General features: G+C 40.6%; 1 protein-coding gene across 2 annotated transcripts in view; it reads left to right on the plus strand.

Moving 5' to 3' along the window:
* jade2 (jade family PHD finger 2) overlaps nt 1-18,653 on the plus strand; it is a 218,792-nt gene that overhangs the window by 54,157 nt on the left and 145,982 nt on the right. For both annotated transcript variants that reach the window (XM_034206657.1, XM_034206658.1), the window contains exon 4: nt 17,492-17,649. In XM_034206657.1, coding sequence (XP_034062548.1) covers nt 17,492-17,649 — 158 coding nt within the window. The remainder of the gene's footprint in view (nt 1-17,491; nt 17,650-18,653) is intronic.

Consider the following 18,653-nt stretch of genomic DNA (forward strand, 5'->3'; position numbering starts at 1 on the left):
CAGGCCAGGCGACGCCACTGGTCTGTGGTAAGATTACGTTTTATTTTTATTTTTTAGAGAGGATGACACAAAGGAACCAGCCAGTTGTAACTAACTTGCAGAGATCAGAAATGATCTGTGTTAGTTAATTAGTAGCACATTATGGGGGTAAAACAAGCCTTGATAAAACATGGGGGCCTGTGTTGAATGTATCTCATTCAAAACAAAAGCCAAGTGATGGAAAACACAGCATGCTTGCTGAATATAAATACATTTAAATAATTTATCAATCGAATTAGGACTTCGGAAAATGTCCTCTGGGTATTGACAAACTCTGTCAACCATTCTCAGATCTTTTTAAACACCTTGCAAGTTAAACACATTGTTCTCAAACAGCTGTATACTCATCCAGATGTGCAGATGTTAGAGGTAAATGACTTAAAAAGGTGCTAGACTTAATAGTGTAATGTGCCTTAGCCTTAAATACCTAATGTGTACTAATCCACTGGAGTACTGTTGGACTTTCACGTCTATTAATGGATAAGTAATCATGTGTAAAGAAAAGCGTGTGTGTGTGTGTGTGTGTGTGTATTGGTGTATCCAAACAGGCTAGCAGCTGCTGTAGCTCATTAGGGTCTGGTAGAAACAGCTGTGAAACTCCATGGCAACCAGATGCAAACAGCCACAGTAATGCACAGAGTTGGTGTTTCAGTTTCTCTCTCACCCCTGTGCCAGGCTCAGTGAGTGGATGAAGGTGGAGAGGTTTGCATGCCGACACGCACACCAGGCAGCAGATGAGTGCAGATGAACACACACACACACACACACACACACACACACACACACACACACACACACACACACACACACACACACACACACACACACACACACACACACACACACACACACACACACACACACACACACACACACACACACACACACACACACACACACAGGGCCAACATAGCCTGCAGCCGTTGTATTAAGCTGTCAGTATTGCTCCTGTTGCCCACCTAGCAGGTGCTGAAATCAAATCAAAAACAACAACCAAATCATGTTGTTTAAGAAGAAAGGCCTTTGAAAGATGCTCAGCTTGACAGTGTGTGATGGAAATAGTTGCAATAATGGATGTAAAGATTTGGAAGGATGCGGGAAAAGCACATCAGAGGACTGCATATTGTAACACCCGCTCTGCTATTTAAATCTAAAGAATGATAAATGAAGATGGCCAGCAAGGCTTTAGAAAATAAATGAAGATGGAAACAGATGTAATGGATGAGGTAAAAAGCAAGTTTGACAAAGATAAAGGTCAAAGTAAAATAATTCAGCATAAAAAAGGAGTGCATCAGTAAGGATGAAGTGTGACCAGCAGATAAAGATGCTGCAAAAACCCTCAAACTGATAAATGACTTGTACAAAAACAACTGTTATACAGTTTTTTTTTAATATCTATTTTTTGAATGAACTGCACTTCAAAGTGGTTGTTCTGAAGTTGTACCTGTGCAGGCTTGGTACCCGAGCTGTTTGTGTCATCATTATCGCTTTCCTGTGCTTGGCGCCACACTAATAATTGATGCCCAGCTAAATCTGCATTACTTCTGCTGCCTTAAACACACACTATCACGCACACACTATCACGCACACACTATCACAACATTTTCAAAGACAGTGTGTTAACAAGAAGTAGGGAAACTTTGTACAAATAAGTCTTTGATGAAAGTTTACAATGTTTTTTTGGATATAATTAGTTTCACATTAAAACATTGATTCTCACTTTTTGCTTTAATCATGTTTATGCCACAATGAGGATTGCAAGGCGTCAGTAGCTGACAAGAAGACAAAATAAACACTCCAGTTTTCAAACTCATGTTGCTGATAGCTTGACACGACTAGGGTAACAATTTTCACTTTAAAACTGGCTGGTAAAAAAACAGGCAACTTTGAATGCTACCTTCTATACCAGGGGTCAGCAGCCTTTACTATCAAAAGAGCCATTTTGGCCCCTCGCCCACGAAATAAAATGTATCTGGAGCCGCAAAACCTATTTTACCCTTACAATGAAGATAACAGTGTTTATCGTTTTATATATAGTTATATATACAGAGGGATTGGAATTTATTCAAAAGCTTATTTCTAGTATCTAGTTTTTATTCTTTTTCATTTCCAATTTTTTTGTCACCCACTGTAAAATAACTATAGTTTGATGCATTTATGAAATTATAAAACAACACAAAGAAAATTGTTGACATTGTATTGCTTTTTTTACCTTGTTATATCTATACCCTCAAGGTGGACGGGCTGTTTTGTGGTAATTTTGCAGTTTAATCCCAAAAAATCAGTAACAAAATGTCTGGGTTTGATGTTTATCTCTCAGCATCAAAGAGAAGAGGCATGGTAGCATCCATGGTAGAGTCCAGCAGCAAATTCATGTTTTGTCTCATTTATTTAATACATAATGATCATGCATGTTTTCTGGGTTTTATAGAGTAGTTATTGTAAGGGGACTGAATCACTAAGTGCAGTAGAAGCAGATGAGAATGATCGGTATACAAAAAGTGTACTGTCGTTGAAACTAATACGACTGTGAACAGTCTGAACATCACAGATTGAAGATATATTACTGCAATAGTATCTGACCGTGGATTTCTCCTTCTCTTGAAGGAACAAAATGATCTTTTGATAAGTGTTGCTTAAAATGACTCTGAACCTCATAGCTTAGAGTGGGCGCTAATATAAGAACAGCTGTGAAGGTCTGTGTTATTATAAGACTCCAATTCACATGTCATAGGGTTTATTTTGGACTTGCCTGATGGGTGGAGCTTAGTCTATCAGAGCCATTCAGCAAAGGCACACACAACTATATAAAAACTAAATATAATATTCAGTTTTACTGAAACCTGGCACTCTGTGTAGGCCCTGTAGGGTAAAGCTTGTTTAGACTTTGGATCCTCTTTCTCTGGTCTGTTTGTTCTGATGTTTGTTTGTGAAAGCTGAACCTACCGAGCTTCAGAGCAAACAGCTACTGGCTGGTTTCTTTTTCTTTATCAACTTCTTTATTCGCCATTAGTACATTTGCTGCTAACAGACTCCAGTGGCAGTGGAGGCAGACATGCAAAGCAGCATTAATCATGTATTTGTTTTGGTTGTTTTTGAGCCACCCATCTTTAAAACTAGGTCACGTCTCTCCCCCCCCCCAGCATGCATGCCATTTTACCAGATCGTCTGCCTGAGCCCGCCATACGAAGATTGATATTTGCATCGGACTCTGTGGGGGGAAATTGGCTTCTTGCTCCTGCCTCTCTTAAGCCTCCTTCACTCTCTCTTTGTCAGCGACCCAGTTTATTTAACCTTTATTTATTTAGGTAAGATTTCCTGAGCTTGTTTGCTGTCTCTCACTCTTCCCCTCTTGCTTCATATTCATGATTTTACACAATTTCACACCTGGGAGCTGCAGAGTACAAGCCCAGCCTCCACTGAGCCCATCCATTCCAGGTTTCAGGGCAACAGGCCTTTTTCAAGCCAGCTGTTTTGTAAAATTTCTCTCCTGTTAAGCCTTTTATACCAACTTATTAATATGAATGAGCTATATGAGCAATGTTTGGCTAAATATTCATGCTTTTTCATAATGAAGCATCGAAGTACAATTACAGCCTTTGACATGTGGCCATTAAGTAGCTCCAGTGAAGCAATTTGGAGGTTAAATGCCTTGCCAAGGACAAATCCAGGAAGAAGAGCTTTCCCCTTACCAGACTCCGGTCCAAGACCCCTTTGGTTTACAATCCAGCTTACTTTACCTCTAAGCCACTGTAGTTCTGAATATAAATATCTAAATTTGTGGACGAGCTGCATGGATAATCATTTCTGCCTTTTTTTTTTGTGAAGGATTCCTCTGTCTCAGACTCATTTCTTTGAATTCATGATTGTGAACATGAACGGAGGGCAGGGTTTAAGCTTGCTAGAGGCCAAAAATCACATCTGTGCAAACGGCGGAGCACAGTCATTCAAATCCTTATTGAAGCAGGAACAAAGCTTAATTGCATGACCTTTGAGTGAAGCCTTGGCAATCAGCCTGCCCTTGGCGTGGAGGGGGGGGGGGGGCGTCGCTCCACGCGTCATTCAGGCCATGGGCTGGTGATGAGGAGCCGGCATTCAGAGAAATCTCAAAAGGACTTGTTCACTGTCTCGTCTCACGCTAATGAGGGGCATAAATTGTAGGCAGAGTGCCTTTTCAGAGCTCTGCAGTACGAAGTTGGGCTAATAGCTACGGATGTGACATTTCAGATCTAAGACGTGAGAGGGGACTATAGAAAGAGCAGGAGGAAATCCTTTTCACACTGCTATCAAATCCTTTATGTGTTATGCGAGAAGCGTCAAGGCTGTTGACGTGAGTGATTCACTTTAGAGAGATAATGTTTCTGCATAATAACTGTGACTTCACTGTTGCTTTTACGCCTCTTTCTCACTCGGGGCAGGTGTGTAGAGAGTTCACTGAAAGCTTTCTCCAGACCTGAGCCCTTTGCTCTGCATGGGGCCTGTTCTGAAGCTTTTATAAAGAGAAATCTGCCATCTGAAAACCGTCTGACTCCATTAAAGGTGATAAAGAGAGAAAAAAAACTTGTATACTTGACTTCAGGGCTCAGCTGTGTAAATCACAGGTTTGCTTTGCGTGTGCTGCATTGTCAGATTTATGATATACTGTATCTGTAATCTTCCTTATCGACATTATTCTTTAGCAATTGCAAGTTCCAAGCTTTATAATAGAAACATTTATTGTCTTTTCAAACACCATTGTTCACAATTTGATTTAAAACATATTGTGGTTTCATCAAGTCGTTTTTCCTGGAAAATAAGTATTTTAACAGCAAATGTGGAAATGTAATATTTCAATATTGGGGGAGTAGCATGTTGTAAAAATATGTTATATATATTTACCTTTATATTTTTACTTTATCTCCCTCCACCTCATGCACTGTTTAACTTAGTTTTGCAGACTTTATAAATAGGGAAAACACTAAAGTGAAAAAAATCTTTCTTTCTTTCTTTTCGCCTGACTCTCTGTTCTTCATCTGTTCTCTCGTCTTGACCCCAAGTGTTCTGTTTTCCCCCTGGATTTCATCCTGCTTCTCTCCTCTCTGTCCAGCTCGGTAAACGCAGAGATAAATAGGAGATCGGTGGCCATTTTTCAGCGGTCTATGTGCCCGTGATAGAGAACAAACTTGGGAAACGTTGCTGTTTCAGTACAAATACAAACATTAAGAAGACGGTTGAGAGCCGTGAATTGTTAGTCAAATCGAGGATGCAGGGTCCTTTTTGTCTTTTGTGCACCAGTCAATCTTCAAATTGGAGTTAAATCACAGGTCAAATGTTCTTTAGAGCATCTTGAGCATGCTTCTCTTCCATGATCATGATGTTCCGTTAAATGTCTGTTTCCTTGTATCTTATCTTAAATATTTGTCCTTGTTGATGTTACCGTATTGTATCGGAACCGTATCAGTATCATGTAATGAGGAGATTCAGAAGCCTCTTTAATGTCAGCAAATATTTTGTATTTGTTTGTTGATCATTGTCGAAATATTATTATTTTCATCCTTAAATACAAAAATAGCCTCTGGTGGATGGAAACACCTTTGAAACATATGGATTTCAAGCTTAGTTACATTGATTTGTATTTATATTGTTTTGTTATCATTGTATTGGGATTGGGTAAAGCCAGAGCTGTGGAAAGGTGTGCAAGTAAAAGCTTGGTGTCAATTTAAGTTGCTGTTCTGAAATCATTTTATTTTGTTTGCATGAGAGAGTTCAATTTTTCCTTCAGCTCCATTAATACAATGCATGCGAGGTACATCACACTGGATGTGTTGTGCATTTTTTTATTCTTAAATAAAGGCCATAATTGGTTAAATTCATAACAGTGTTTGTATGCAGATACCAGATTCCTGTCTTGGTGCATGTTAGTGTTTTATACTTTGCTGAAATCACTGAGTCACTGCTCTGTTCTCTCTGTCACTCTCTCATCAACCCCTTTCCCTCCTTCTCTGTCCTTTTCTCACTCTCAATCACCCACTCAACACACACACACACACACACACACACACACACACACACACACACACACACACACACACACACACACACACACACACACACACACACACACACACACACACACACACACACACACACACACACATACACTGTTCTCCTTGAGTCCTGTGGACTTTCCAAGCAGCCAATCATTAGAGCCCGTCCCTCTGCTGTGATGTGGCTGCTAAAATTAGCCTCCTCTCTCTGTGAGTCGACATCTGCCATGACGCACAGTGGAGAGCCAGGTAGCCATGATGCCCAGAGAAAGAAAAATACTTCTCCTTATTCCTTTCTTTACCTTACACCTCCTCCCTTCCCCTTTTCCTTTCTTTTTCCCTTTGCTTTTCTGTCTTTTCTGCTTTCTTTCTTATTGTGCTTCTTCTTTTGTGCCTTTAGCAGGTCTATTTTATTGTCCTCTTCAGTCACAATGCCAGAAGGTGAATGTATTCTTTCACAGTTCAGTCATTTCAGTCGTTGCTTCAAGCTCTTGTCCTTTAAAGTCAAAATCCTTTCTGTAGTATTTGCATAAGAGATGTAATTCAACTCTATGATGAATGTACTTTCTTATAGTGGTTATTGAAACCTTTAATAGACATGAATCATTCTATTTAGGTGAATGTATTCAATGTACAAAAGCTAGCTTACAGTTTAGGTTCTTAAAATCTAAAAACATGAACACATAACTGTGCATTGATTCTGTTTTGTATTCACTTCTCAAAGTCACTTTCTTGTTGTCTAAGGGTTTTTCTCTGCAGTTAAGGCATCTGTTGCAGTACAGTTAGTTTCCCTTATTTACAAAAGCTTTTTAAGCATAAATATTAATTATTTGAGTCGGTTTAGGTTCAGTCGGCTCAGACCATGATGAGATTAATTATTTAGGCTCTATTAACAGTCATAAATCTTTCCAATAACCACCTACCTGACGTGTGACAACCACCAACTGTGAACTGTCATGTCATCAGTTAATATGACTGTCATGTCATATTTAGCTGGGTTATAAAGGTCATCTTCTTCCATTTCAATATACTTAAACAATGTAATATAAAGATTTGTTTACATTTAGTGATTTCATGTGGTGATCCGTGACCCATCCTTAAAGCCCTCCGGGTTGCCATGGCACCCACTTCGGAGCATTTATGGAGGATGTCGTAATAAAAACAGGAACAGGTGATTTAATATTTATTTTAGTATTTTCTTTCTGTTAAATGGTTGGAAATGTTTGCAAAGAAGAAATGATTCCTTAACCAATAAATGTGAAGACACAGTTGAATCACTATTGTAAATATAAAATATATCATCGGTATTTTTTTCAACTTCAAAGTCCTCCTCATTACTCACAAAGCCCTCAACAATCAGGCCCCCCCCTACCTCACAGACCTGCTGCACCACCACGCCCCTTCCCGCTGCCTCCGCTCATCAGAAGCCAACCTCCTATCCATCTCCACCCGCACCAATCACCGGACCTGGGGGGACAGAGCCTTCTCCGTCGCTGCCCCCTCCCTCTGGAACTCACTCCCCGAACCCATCAGAGACTGCACTGACCTCACCACCTTAAAAAAACTCACAAAAACTCACCTCTTCAATCTGGCTTTTAATGTGTGATTGTTTTTGTATTATTTGACTTTAACTTTAACTATATTTATTTGTTGTTCCTTCCTTTTCTTTTCCCTTCACTATATCTGTAAAGCGTCTTTGAGCACCTGTAAAAGCGCTAACAAATTACATCTATTATTATTATTATTATTATTATTATTATTTTCACTTGAATATAACTCTAAACTGAATATCAAATTCAGTTTAGAGTTATATTTATGCAGCTTTAGCTTTGGTTTAACACTCCTCTTTAATTATTTATGATCTGTTGGCATTAAACACAAAATGATGCAAGCTCATTTTACACTTAATTTATGTTGCATGTAGGGCTGCACGATATATCGCGTCGTGACGATAATCACAATAAGCGCATGCGCGATATTCACATCGCGTGGACGTGCAATTTAAAAAAAAAAAAAAAAAAAAAGGACTTGCGATATTAAGTAGGCAAATTTAACTCAAACACGTCATGTTACAATTATTTTGCTGCTTGCTACAAAAGGAAAACTTGCACGGCTCTCATGTCAGGGGTACTTGAGTGAGTGACAGAAAACCACCAATCACAATCAAATCTCCAAAGCAAACGGACCCCGTGATTAAAGGAAAAACACTGAATAAAGTAGCTTCATGTGTTTCTCCAGGGCAGTTCGGCGCTGCTAACCGAGCTAGCTCAGCTTGTTGCTCTGATAACTTAAGATCTAGACGTCCGTGACTAAAATCCTTCATCCGGTTAAATATAGTTAGAAAAATACCAATTGTATAGCATTAAAGTTCAAGAAAGGATGGTTTGCGGGAAAAAAACAGTCTTTTCTTCAATTCCTGTATGTTTTCATATCGCAATATATATCGCAGGGGGGAAAAAATCGCAATGTCAGTTTTTTCCAATATCGTGCAGCCCTAGTTGCATGATTTAATTGATTGTCATTATTTGCACCAATGCAGTGATAAAGCAATATTAAGTAAGCAACATGAGAAAAGTCACTTCTTTATAGTACATTCGGTTTGTTACGCTGGACTCATGCTGCCCTTATTGCTCACTTGCACCTTATGGGGTGCTTATATTTGTCGCACCACTATTGCACCCATTATCACAGCAGAGGAAGCCGTTCTACAGTTTAGCAGTCTAATAATAACAGCAGGATAAAAAGCGAAGGACAGAGCAACCTCTCTCCCTCTCTTTCTATCTGTGCTCTCTTCCCTTTCAATGTCACACAAAAACAATGCTGCTTGTTTCTCTTTCAAGATAACCAGCGAGCCCAACAGAAGTGTGATATATCATTGGGCCTTTAAAAGCTCTTAAAGCTCTTTGTCTCTGTGCTTCAAGGAAACTGGCTCAGCAACAACTTAAAAACAAGGTTTTATTTGTGCTGGATGTGCGCCTGTCTTACTGTAAGCACTGTAATGTATTAGTTTGTGTTTTTGGGGTAAACGTTGACTTTCTATACGTCTCATTTCTATAATCATTTTGGGATCACTAAAGTTAATCTACCTGTGTGTGTCTTTGTTTATGTGTTTGTTTATTTCCCTGTGTGTGTGTTCAGTTGCGTCACTACTGCATGTATGTGTATTAGTGTCTGCGTGTGTTCCTCTATCTGCCCAGATGACTGTGTTTTCTAGTTTGAAATGTCAAACAGTTTCAACAGTCATCTCTAGGGTTTCTGTTTGGCTCATGTTAAAGCCGAGTGGTAATCTATCAGCGTCCGCAGATGGTCAGAGATTACAGTCAGTCCCATGTATAACACGGAGAAACAGACTTCCTCATACAGCAAACAAACACGCTGAGTCAGAGCTCGCAGAAGCTTAAAGTTTGCAGGAGAAAGTGAACGTGTGTTCCTGGAAGAATCAAGATTCAAATAGCCTCGCATTGAGATAAAACATGGGGCGACTGACGGATGTAACGGCAGCACTTTAAGTACACGTATCAGTAGTTGTTGTCACAGTATATTAGCTGTAGCCATACATACTCGTTAACCTAGTAGTTGTAGTACAAATAGTAGTTGTAAAGGTTATAGACAGGAATTCCTAAACACTAGCTCTCTTATAAATGGCCGATTTTTGTCTCATGTCATCAGTCCAGATCTAGATTGGACTTAATGAGAGCGCAGCATGCACACAGCCCATAACTCAACATAGCATACTGACCTACTGACTGACTGACTAGCCAGAGGAATGTGTGTGTGTGTGTGTGCCTCTATGATTCACTGCTACTTGTGTTTGTTTGATCATGTTCTGCTTGTATGGTGCGTGTATGCAACAGTTTCCGTGTGTGTTTTCTTCTCTTACAGTAATGTTGAACTAGGCTTTCTAGTATCTGAGCAGCTGAATCCCTTCCGTTCCTGCGAGGGCTCATAGATCACTCTGCACTGCATGATTGGATGGCTTGTGATGCAAAACAAAACTGATGACGGAGACAAAAAATCTAGACTTGTGTTATTGAAATGCAATTGAGTGCCATGTTTTCAGTTTGACAGCCTGTCACATTTACGATGCCCCAAACGGAACGATCCAGAAATGTGCGGTACATGCAGACGAAGTCTCTGCTGTTTAGATAATTGTAGAAACAGTTATTAAGCAGACCTCACAGCAGCATTTCTAGCAGATAATAATGTGTTTTCACCTTGTTGCTGCAGAGAACAAAAATAAATCGTGTAAACAAAGCAGATGAGCAATGCACTGAAATGGCCACAAGCAGCTGAATACAATGGATGACTGTGATGAAATATGAATTTATTCCACGCTGAAGGGGGTTTTCTTTCTTATCTGTTGGAAATGTTCTCTGTTATTCCCCCTGCTGCAGGAGTTCCACTCAATACTTTCATTTGCAAATTATGATTTATCAAATTTGGGAAGCTGAGTTGAAATGGCAAAATCAAATCACATGTTCCTCAGAACAGAGTTATTACAGTTGATCGATGTGGAAAATCTTTCAGGCAAATAAATAAATCATGTGATAAATGGAGAAAGAAATGCACTTTTTGAGTAATTGCGGACAGAGTTTCCAAGGCTGTTCCAGACTCATTACACAACCGTCTCTGTCCTCCACAAACAGCCAGAAAAGACATTTCAATCAATCAATCAATCAATGTTTATTTATATAGCCCAATATCACAAATGTTACATTTGTCTCAGTGGTCTTCACAGTGTGTACAGAATATCAGTATGACAATACGACACCCTCTGTCCTTAGACCCTCACATCGTACAAGGAAAAACCCACAGTTTAAAGGGAAAAATGGGAGAAACCTCAGGGAGAGCAACAGAGGAGGGATCCCTCTCCCAGGACGGACAGACGTGCAATAGATGCCGTGTGTAAATTGAAAAGATAATACATTTACAACATAGGTAGTCCAAATGTTTGGAAATGCATGTGTGTAATAGGAAGATGAATCCACGAGGATATCCATCCAGGACTTATGATCCAGGACCACAGCCATGACTCAAGATCCAGGGCTCGCGATCTAGGACACAGGACCGCAGGATCATCCATGACTCCGGATCCCGGCGTATATAGACACCAAAAAGAAAGACATTTGGGGAAGCTGGGTTAATCGGAACATGAGAGTACACAGGTATAGACAGAGAGAAGGAAGAAGTAAGGTGTCCCCCGACAAACTAAGCCTATATCAGCAAAACTAGGGGCTGAATCTAATCAGCCCTAACTATAAGCTTTATCAAAAAGGAAGGTCTTAAGCGCACTCTTAAAAACGGATAGGGTGTCTGCCGCCCGAACACAAACTGGAAGCTGATTCCACAAATGTGGAGCTTGATAAGAAAACTGTCACTCCCGAACATGAGTCTTCATTTGTTTCCTGCTACAACAAAGCCAAATGCATTTCTTTATTTTTGCCTTGCATGAAATATCACTGACATTAAAGGACTCTGTAGATAGAAGACAAACAGGTTACTCAAATCTAATCGCTCTTAAAGGGACTCTCCTTTTTTTTACTCAATGCATTTTCCCTCCTAGAGAAATGCTCATCTCTATTTGACCTTTTATTTAATACACATTTTAGTTTGAGAACAGCGATTGTTCATCTGCCCCTCTACCTTCAGTTTCAGTTACATTTTTTACAAACAATGGACGATAAAGTTGTGTGATTTTGAGTTGGTTGGCGGAAGGTCTACACAGTATTCAGACCATATTATTTGACGCTTTATTCTATAGTAAATTTCATCATCTGGCACATTGATTTACATATTTTTTGCACATAATTTAGCATATAATTTTGCAGCTGTATTTTCGAGGATTACCTGATAACAATAGTGATATTTGGATTTGGGATTTATTTGTTTTCTGGAAAGTCAACCAGAGTTTATTGTTTAATAAATAATACATTTTAAGCGGAATTAAACGGCATTTTTGAGCACGCGTTTTGGAAATGTGTGTCGTACACCGCCCCCTGACTTCATGTGGCTTCAGAAAGTCATTGCCATTTACTACACGTTGATCAGGAGGTTAAGGATCCTGGAGTGGTTCAGAAGATGTGGGGAAAACAGAACCAACGCACTGGATCTATCTAATCTGTTTATATAACACTTCTCTTCCATCTGTCTGCCTGTCACCCATCACTGCATAACGGTCACAAAAAGAGTTAGAGGATGAAAAGGGCGGGCGGTGGATGAGAGGAAGAGCAGGATGGAGATGTGCTGCAGAGAAAGAGAAACAAGGACATAAAACTGCAGGAGCTTGTAATAGTTTCCTACACATTAATTAGCTCCAGTCAATCCTGTACCGACACACAGCCATAAAACTGATTTACTGAGATCCCCTCCTCTTTTTTTTGCTTCTCACATCTTATTTTCTTCCTCATTCTTTCCTCTCCTCCTGTTTCATCTCTTTTACTTTTCCTTCGACTTTTCATCCATCCTTTTTTCTGTTCTCTCCCCTTTTCTCTTCCTTTTCCTAATTTTCTCCTCTTCCTTCACCTCTCTTCTTCTCCCTCTGCCTCTCAAAACTAATTCTAACCCTTTTCCTCCTCTCTTCCTCGTTCCTCTCCTTTCATCTCCTTTTCCTCTCCTTCTCCTTTTTCTTACTTTTCTCCTTTCATCCCTTCTCCTCTATATTGCATTATTATTATGTCCTGGCTTGCAGACAGTAGAGAGCCAACAGCAGAAGCAAGGATGCTGCTTTTACATATGGTCTATTCATATAGTGCTCTGTCCCACACACACACACACACACACACACACACACACACACACACACACACACACACACACACACACACACACACACACACACACACACACACACACACACACACACACACACACACACACACACACACACACACCAGTTTTCTCCTCGTCCGTCCTTGTCTCTCATCTCTCTTTCCTCTCAAATTAATATCACTCCTTTCTCTCGTTCCTCACATCCTTAGTGATTTGTCTTCTCTGTTTCCTTTCTCCTCATCTTGTCCTCCCTCTTCTCTTGGTTGAACATCATTCTCCTCTTCCTCCTCTCATTTCTTTCCAGCAGTCCAGTCTGAAAGTGAGAGTAAAGGCAATAATTCAGCTCTCTGTGTTGACACACATTCTCTTAATGCCTTTCTGTCTCTTTTTTTTAAATCTATGGCTGCCTTACTGTTAAACTCTCAAGCAAATAGCATGCAGACTCTTGAAGTGTTACAAAACGTAATTGGTATCAGCAATCGGCAAATCTGCTAATAAGATTACATTTACTGATTGCAGTTCATCTGTTGTTTCACATCAATTTCATCCCGGCCAAATATTGTTTTTCATTTTTTGCGTTAACAAACGATCGAAGCTAACATACCCAGCTAATGATTAGGATAATCCTTATGACTTCAGTGTTTCCCCTAGGATGGAGTCATAGCAGCGGTGCTAAGGCACGTGGGCCCAGTATAATGTGAGCGTGGAGCGCGTGGAATTTTTTAGTGTGTGCACGTGCGAAGTGCGCCCCGCCAATTTGTTTCTATGTGTCTGCCAGCACAAGAAAGGCTCTTGAGGCCTAGTACCAGGGCCGGTTCTAGACAATTTGCTGCCCTAGGCGAGATTTTATATGTAAAGAATAAATGAACAATCTCTACAAAAGACAAATACACTACAAAAACAGAAACGTATTGACATAGGTAATATATGTCAAAATGGCTTCAAATGTATTCAGTATTGTATGAGCATGTTAGAATTGGGGGGTGGACGTCACATCCTCTAGGGGGGTCCGGGGGTATGCTGGGTTTGCCAGGTTTGAACATTTTAAAGTAAAATGCTTCAATCTGGTGCACTTTGAGCACACAATTACTAGAGACCTGATCTAGGGGATACAACTCTAACACCCATATGAAAAAGATCGGTTTACATTTTAATAATCAAATAAGGGGACATAACCAATAACCTAATAATCTAAACACTGAGAGAGTCCTTTACCTCACTGAGCCTCTCAGTCTGACAGGAGAGCTCTCCTCCATCCTGGTTGTAGAAAGAAACATCTACTTCTTATATCCGTTAGCGCAGCTAGCACCAGATTCTAATAACAACAGAGCCGGTACAGGTGCGCCCTCTCTCTCTCCCTCGCTCCCACGCTCCCACTTTGACTGTGAGCTGCGGGCGACTGATAAGCCACCATCCCCCAATTTTATCACTTACAGCGCCCATCGTACAGGGCAAATGAAAAGTCCAGATCTGGCGCCCTAGGCGACCGCCCATGAACACACATGCCAAAAATCGGCCCTGCCTAGTACATACAGTGGCAATGTCTCAAGATTTAGCAAAAATACATCTTTATTGAAAATACAGTAACACAAATAATACAAATCCACATAACAAACAATCACCTGGCTGGCGCCCCATAGCAGCTGCGCCGCCACTATTTGTATATAGGGGAAACACTGGACTTTGGTAATCTTTTTCATTTTTTCACAAATGCCAAGTTGCCAACACAAGGTAGACCTTTTTCTAGTTTTGAGGGAAATGTCTCAACCGCTATTGGATGCATAAACATGACATTTGGTACAGTTTATTTAGGTCTATATCAGTACAAATAACTTGCCACCATCAAGTCAAATGTAAAATCTTTCTTATTTGTTTTGATGATGACCAAATATCTGCACAACGAATGACATTACCATTTAGTGTTCTTCTTAGTTTTGTACAACACACATTTGACCCTAACATACTCAAATATTCTTTAAAACCTTTAATAATAATGCATAGAGAAATGTGTCATTCAGCAAAAAACATTTCTAGAGAACAATGCTGAATTTCTCACATTAGGTTTAGAAAAATTCAATTAACCTTCTCTGTGTCCATCAGTTTCCTTCTTGCTTACTTGTTGGTGGATTTTTCTTCATAACAGCTCCTTTAATTCCGCCCCCTCACCGCGCCCCCTCTTCTATTTATCTCTTATTACCGTGTTTTTCTTCTTAGAAATCCCTTTGACTATTTTTCTTCTTTGTGTAAGTTAGGTCAGGGAGCGAGGGAGAGAATATGGAGAGGTTAATGGAGAGACAGACAGGGAGGGAGCGAGGGAGTCAGATGGCGGAGAAGAGTATAAAGCAGGGATAAGAAGGCTTAAGATTTAATGATACAATGTAAAGTGAAGTCATACGGTTGATTTGGCACCATTGTGTGTGTTGCTTGTTTTCCTCTCTGTGTGTGTTGCTTGTTTTTGTGTGTGTGCTGTGTGTGTTATTGGCAGATGTCCTTGACTATATGACTGATAATATCATTGCTTTAGGTCCCAGTTAGAGCAGACAGACAGAGACTGTATTTGTATGGGTGTGTGTGTCTGTATGTGTGTTAGATGTCTCTGTGTGTGTGATAGTGTGATAGAAGTGTGTATGCTCACATTAAGTGTGAGAATGATTGTGTCTGCTTGAATACACACACTCCCTCAGGTCATCAAAACGCTGCCTCACACACAAACCCATCTTGTTTGTTTCTATCCAATCCTCCTACATACTCAATTTGCTATCATTATATACAGTGTATACAGTATTTGAACCTGTATAGGTCTCCAGATTTACATCAACAATTTGTTTAATGGTGACCGTGACCACAGCACTTCAGCTTATCCACTTGCTACTTCCTCCTTCCTTTTCCTCTTCATCGCTCCACTTCCTCTGGCAGTAGGTTGTTGGTCTCATTTGTCTCTGGAGTCTCCTCACTTGCGTCTTTTCCTCACATCCTAGTCCCCTTCATATAAGATGTGAAGAAAAGATGATATTGAAAGATATGTGAGGATAGAGGTTACACTTTTGCAATAAAATGAGACATCCTACCCTTCAGCATCATCTAAAGCCATGAGACGATGACAGACAAATCCCCCAAAAGGAAACGGATACATTTGCATAAAGGTCAGGAACACCGCAGATGAAAACCACTCAATCGAACCGAGGCAATGACTTATTACCTAAGCAAGTCGTAGATATGGATCTAGTCAACACCGCACAATGAGGGGATTAAGGCTTTGCCAGATGAATGCTACTCAGAGCTTTTCCACATCTGTTCCATTTATTCGTCACCTCCAATGTTACACCGACGCTTAGTGTCAAGCAGCAATTCAGGCAGAATACAAAAATGCATCATTCTGAGGTTATAGTGGATTCATGTTTAACATGAACTATGGAATAATGCAGGATCAAGTTTGTTTTTTGTCAGTAACCTCTTATAAAGTGGCTGGTGGTGATTGGTCAATATGTTCTCAGTTTAACAATCTTGTTTTGTCCACAACTAATATATTGAGTTTACTGTTGAAGTGAATTAAAGAAACCAGAAAATATTAATATTTTTAAGGTCCCATGTCATGCTTTTCCGGTTATTACTCGTCTCCTTGTGTGTTATGTAGCTTTTTCTGCATGTAATCAGTCTGCAGAGTCACAAACCCTCAAAGTACACCCGATAGCGAGTAAAACTCTAACACAGAAAAGACCTGTCTATGCTGCCCCAGAACGCCTCGTTGGAGATTTCTCTTTTTCTTCCTGGGTACAGTGACGTATTGGGTATAGTTACGTGCACGGAGCCGTATTGTTTGGACCAATCCGCAGACTTCCTCACACACACACACTCAATCTTTTCTCAGCTGCCGCTCCGCGGATTTCTCAGCCTGAGACGGCTTGACGCGGGGAGGCTGCGGGTGTGTGTGTGTGCACACTCACAGACTCACAGCCAGGCTGCGGGTGTGTGTGTGTGCTTGGGCTGGGTTCTGGCTGGGTCTCGCTGTGTCTCGCTGTCTCGCAGACCCCACGCAGCAGCCAGGAAACAACACCAGTAATCCAGCTCACACTGTCCGCTCCTCGCAGCAGTGAGCCCCGCAATGTCCCGCCAACACGGCACCCAGACCCCACGCAGCACTCACATCTGTTTGTCATTGCTGGTGTCATTTTCTGGTTGCTAACAAACGCCATTGTAACACATAAACACACATCAGAGCACAGTGGGCTCATAGGGAGGGGGGGTGGGGCAGGCGCTCCAACAATCCGTTTAGGACAGAGAGTGAATACACATAGCCTACTATACAGAGATGCTGTATGAGAAACCAATGTGAGTTTGGAACATTGAACAATGTAAATCTATAGTAGACCTCAACAATGGAATTATGATCAGTAGAAATGGCCATGTCATGGGACCTTTTAAAGATTCAGAAAATGTTGACTTCTTAAAAGATTAGGCAAACTGATTCATCAATTTTCATATAGTTGTGGATTAATTACATATTTGACAACACTATTTTCAAAGAATTAATCTTTGCAGCTATTCTCTGAAAACCCAAGCAGGCGTGTTACTGTATACAGGACATCTTCACTCTTTTTGACCATTTAACCAAACTTTTCTATCTTCCCCTCTCCTCTCATGTTTTTTTCTGTATGCAGGTATTTCGTACCGACTTCATCACGGCCATGAAGGTGCCGGACTCGGCCCAGCTCGGCCCGGGTGATTTCTATGTGCTCTCGGACCCGTGGAGACAGGAGTGGGAGAAGGGGGTGCAGGTCCCTGCCAGCCTGGAGGCCATCCCAGAGCCTGTTGTCAGGTAGGACACACAAACAACCATGAAGTAAATGAGGACAAAAGGTTGTGATTGTTTTTATTAGTGGTTCACTATTAGCTCAACCTCTGGCTGCAGAGACATGATGTCAACATGTGAACACACTGGCAGGGTTCCCACGGTTACAGAGTTCCTCCTGAAGGGTTATGAGATTTGAACTTGTTGTTTGCCATGACTAATAGTTGTTTTGGAACATTTCCAAATTGTCAATGAACTTATGGGAACTTATGAAATTTGAGATTCTAGTTGATACAACCATGCAAATTTAATTTGCTCAAGTGATCTTAAAGATTGTGACTAAATGAGTGTGCTGAGATAACACAAGGAATGGTTTTGTATTTTTTTCAAGAAATACAGCTGTTGTATCCCCATCAACAATTTTTTAATAATTTCACAAAGTGTGCCATTGAATTGTAACAACTTGTGGGAACTCTTTACAAAAGGAACAGCTTATAATTACACTTATTTGCATTATACAGCATATTTGTTTATGGACTACATGGACATAAACACAACTTCACACAAAAGTCAACAGGGACTCAAACTGAGATCTTCTGCTTTTGACTCTCTTATTTGTACACAAACACACACTGTAGTGAGCAGGTTTTGATGCAACTGCAGGGAATGAAACACACACACACACACACACACACACACACACACACACACACACACACACACACACACACACACACACACACACACATAAGCAAGCTGGTGGGCAGATGTGTGCAGACATGCACTTCGACCCACTTATATTCCCTCACACTGTAGATTAGTCTGGGCACGCTCTCTCTCTCTTGCCCGGCCAGCTTGTTGTAGCTCTCTAGTACTGCAGCTGCTTCACATACCCATGTGGTTTGTTTGGCGTTCTAGGAACTAATGAAAATGCTCAGACTGCCTAGTAATGCCTGTTAAACAGACATGTCATACTGAGAGGCCACACACATACACAAACACACGTATTCTCTATGGGAGACAAATCATCA

Source organism: Gymnodraco acuticeps, unplaced genomic scaffold (assembly GCF_902827175.1).
Source record: "Gymnodraco acuticeps unplaced genomic scaffold, fGymAcu1.1, whole genome shotgun sequence".
Classification (NCBI taxonomy): domain Eukaryota; kingdom Metazoa; phylum Chordata; class Actinopteri; order Perciformes; family Bathydraconidae; genus Gymnodraco; species Gymnodraco acuticeps.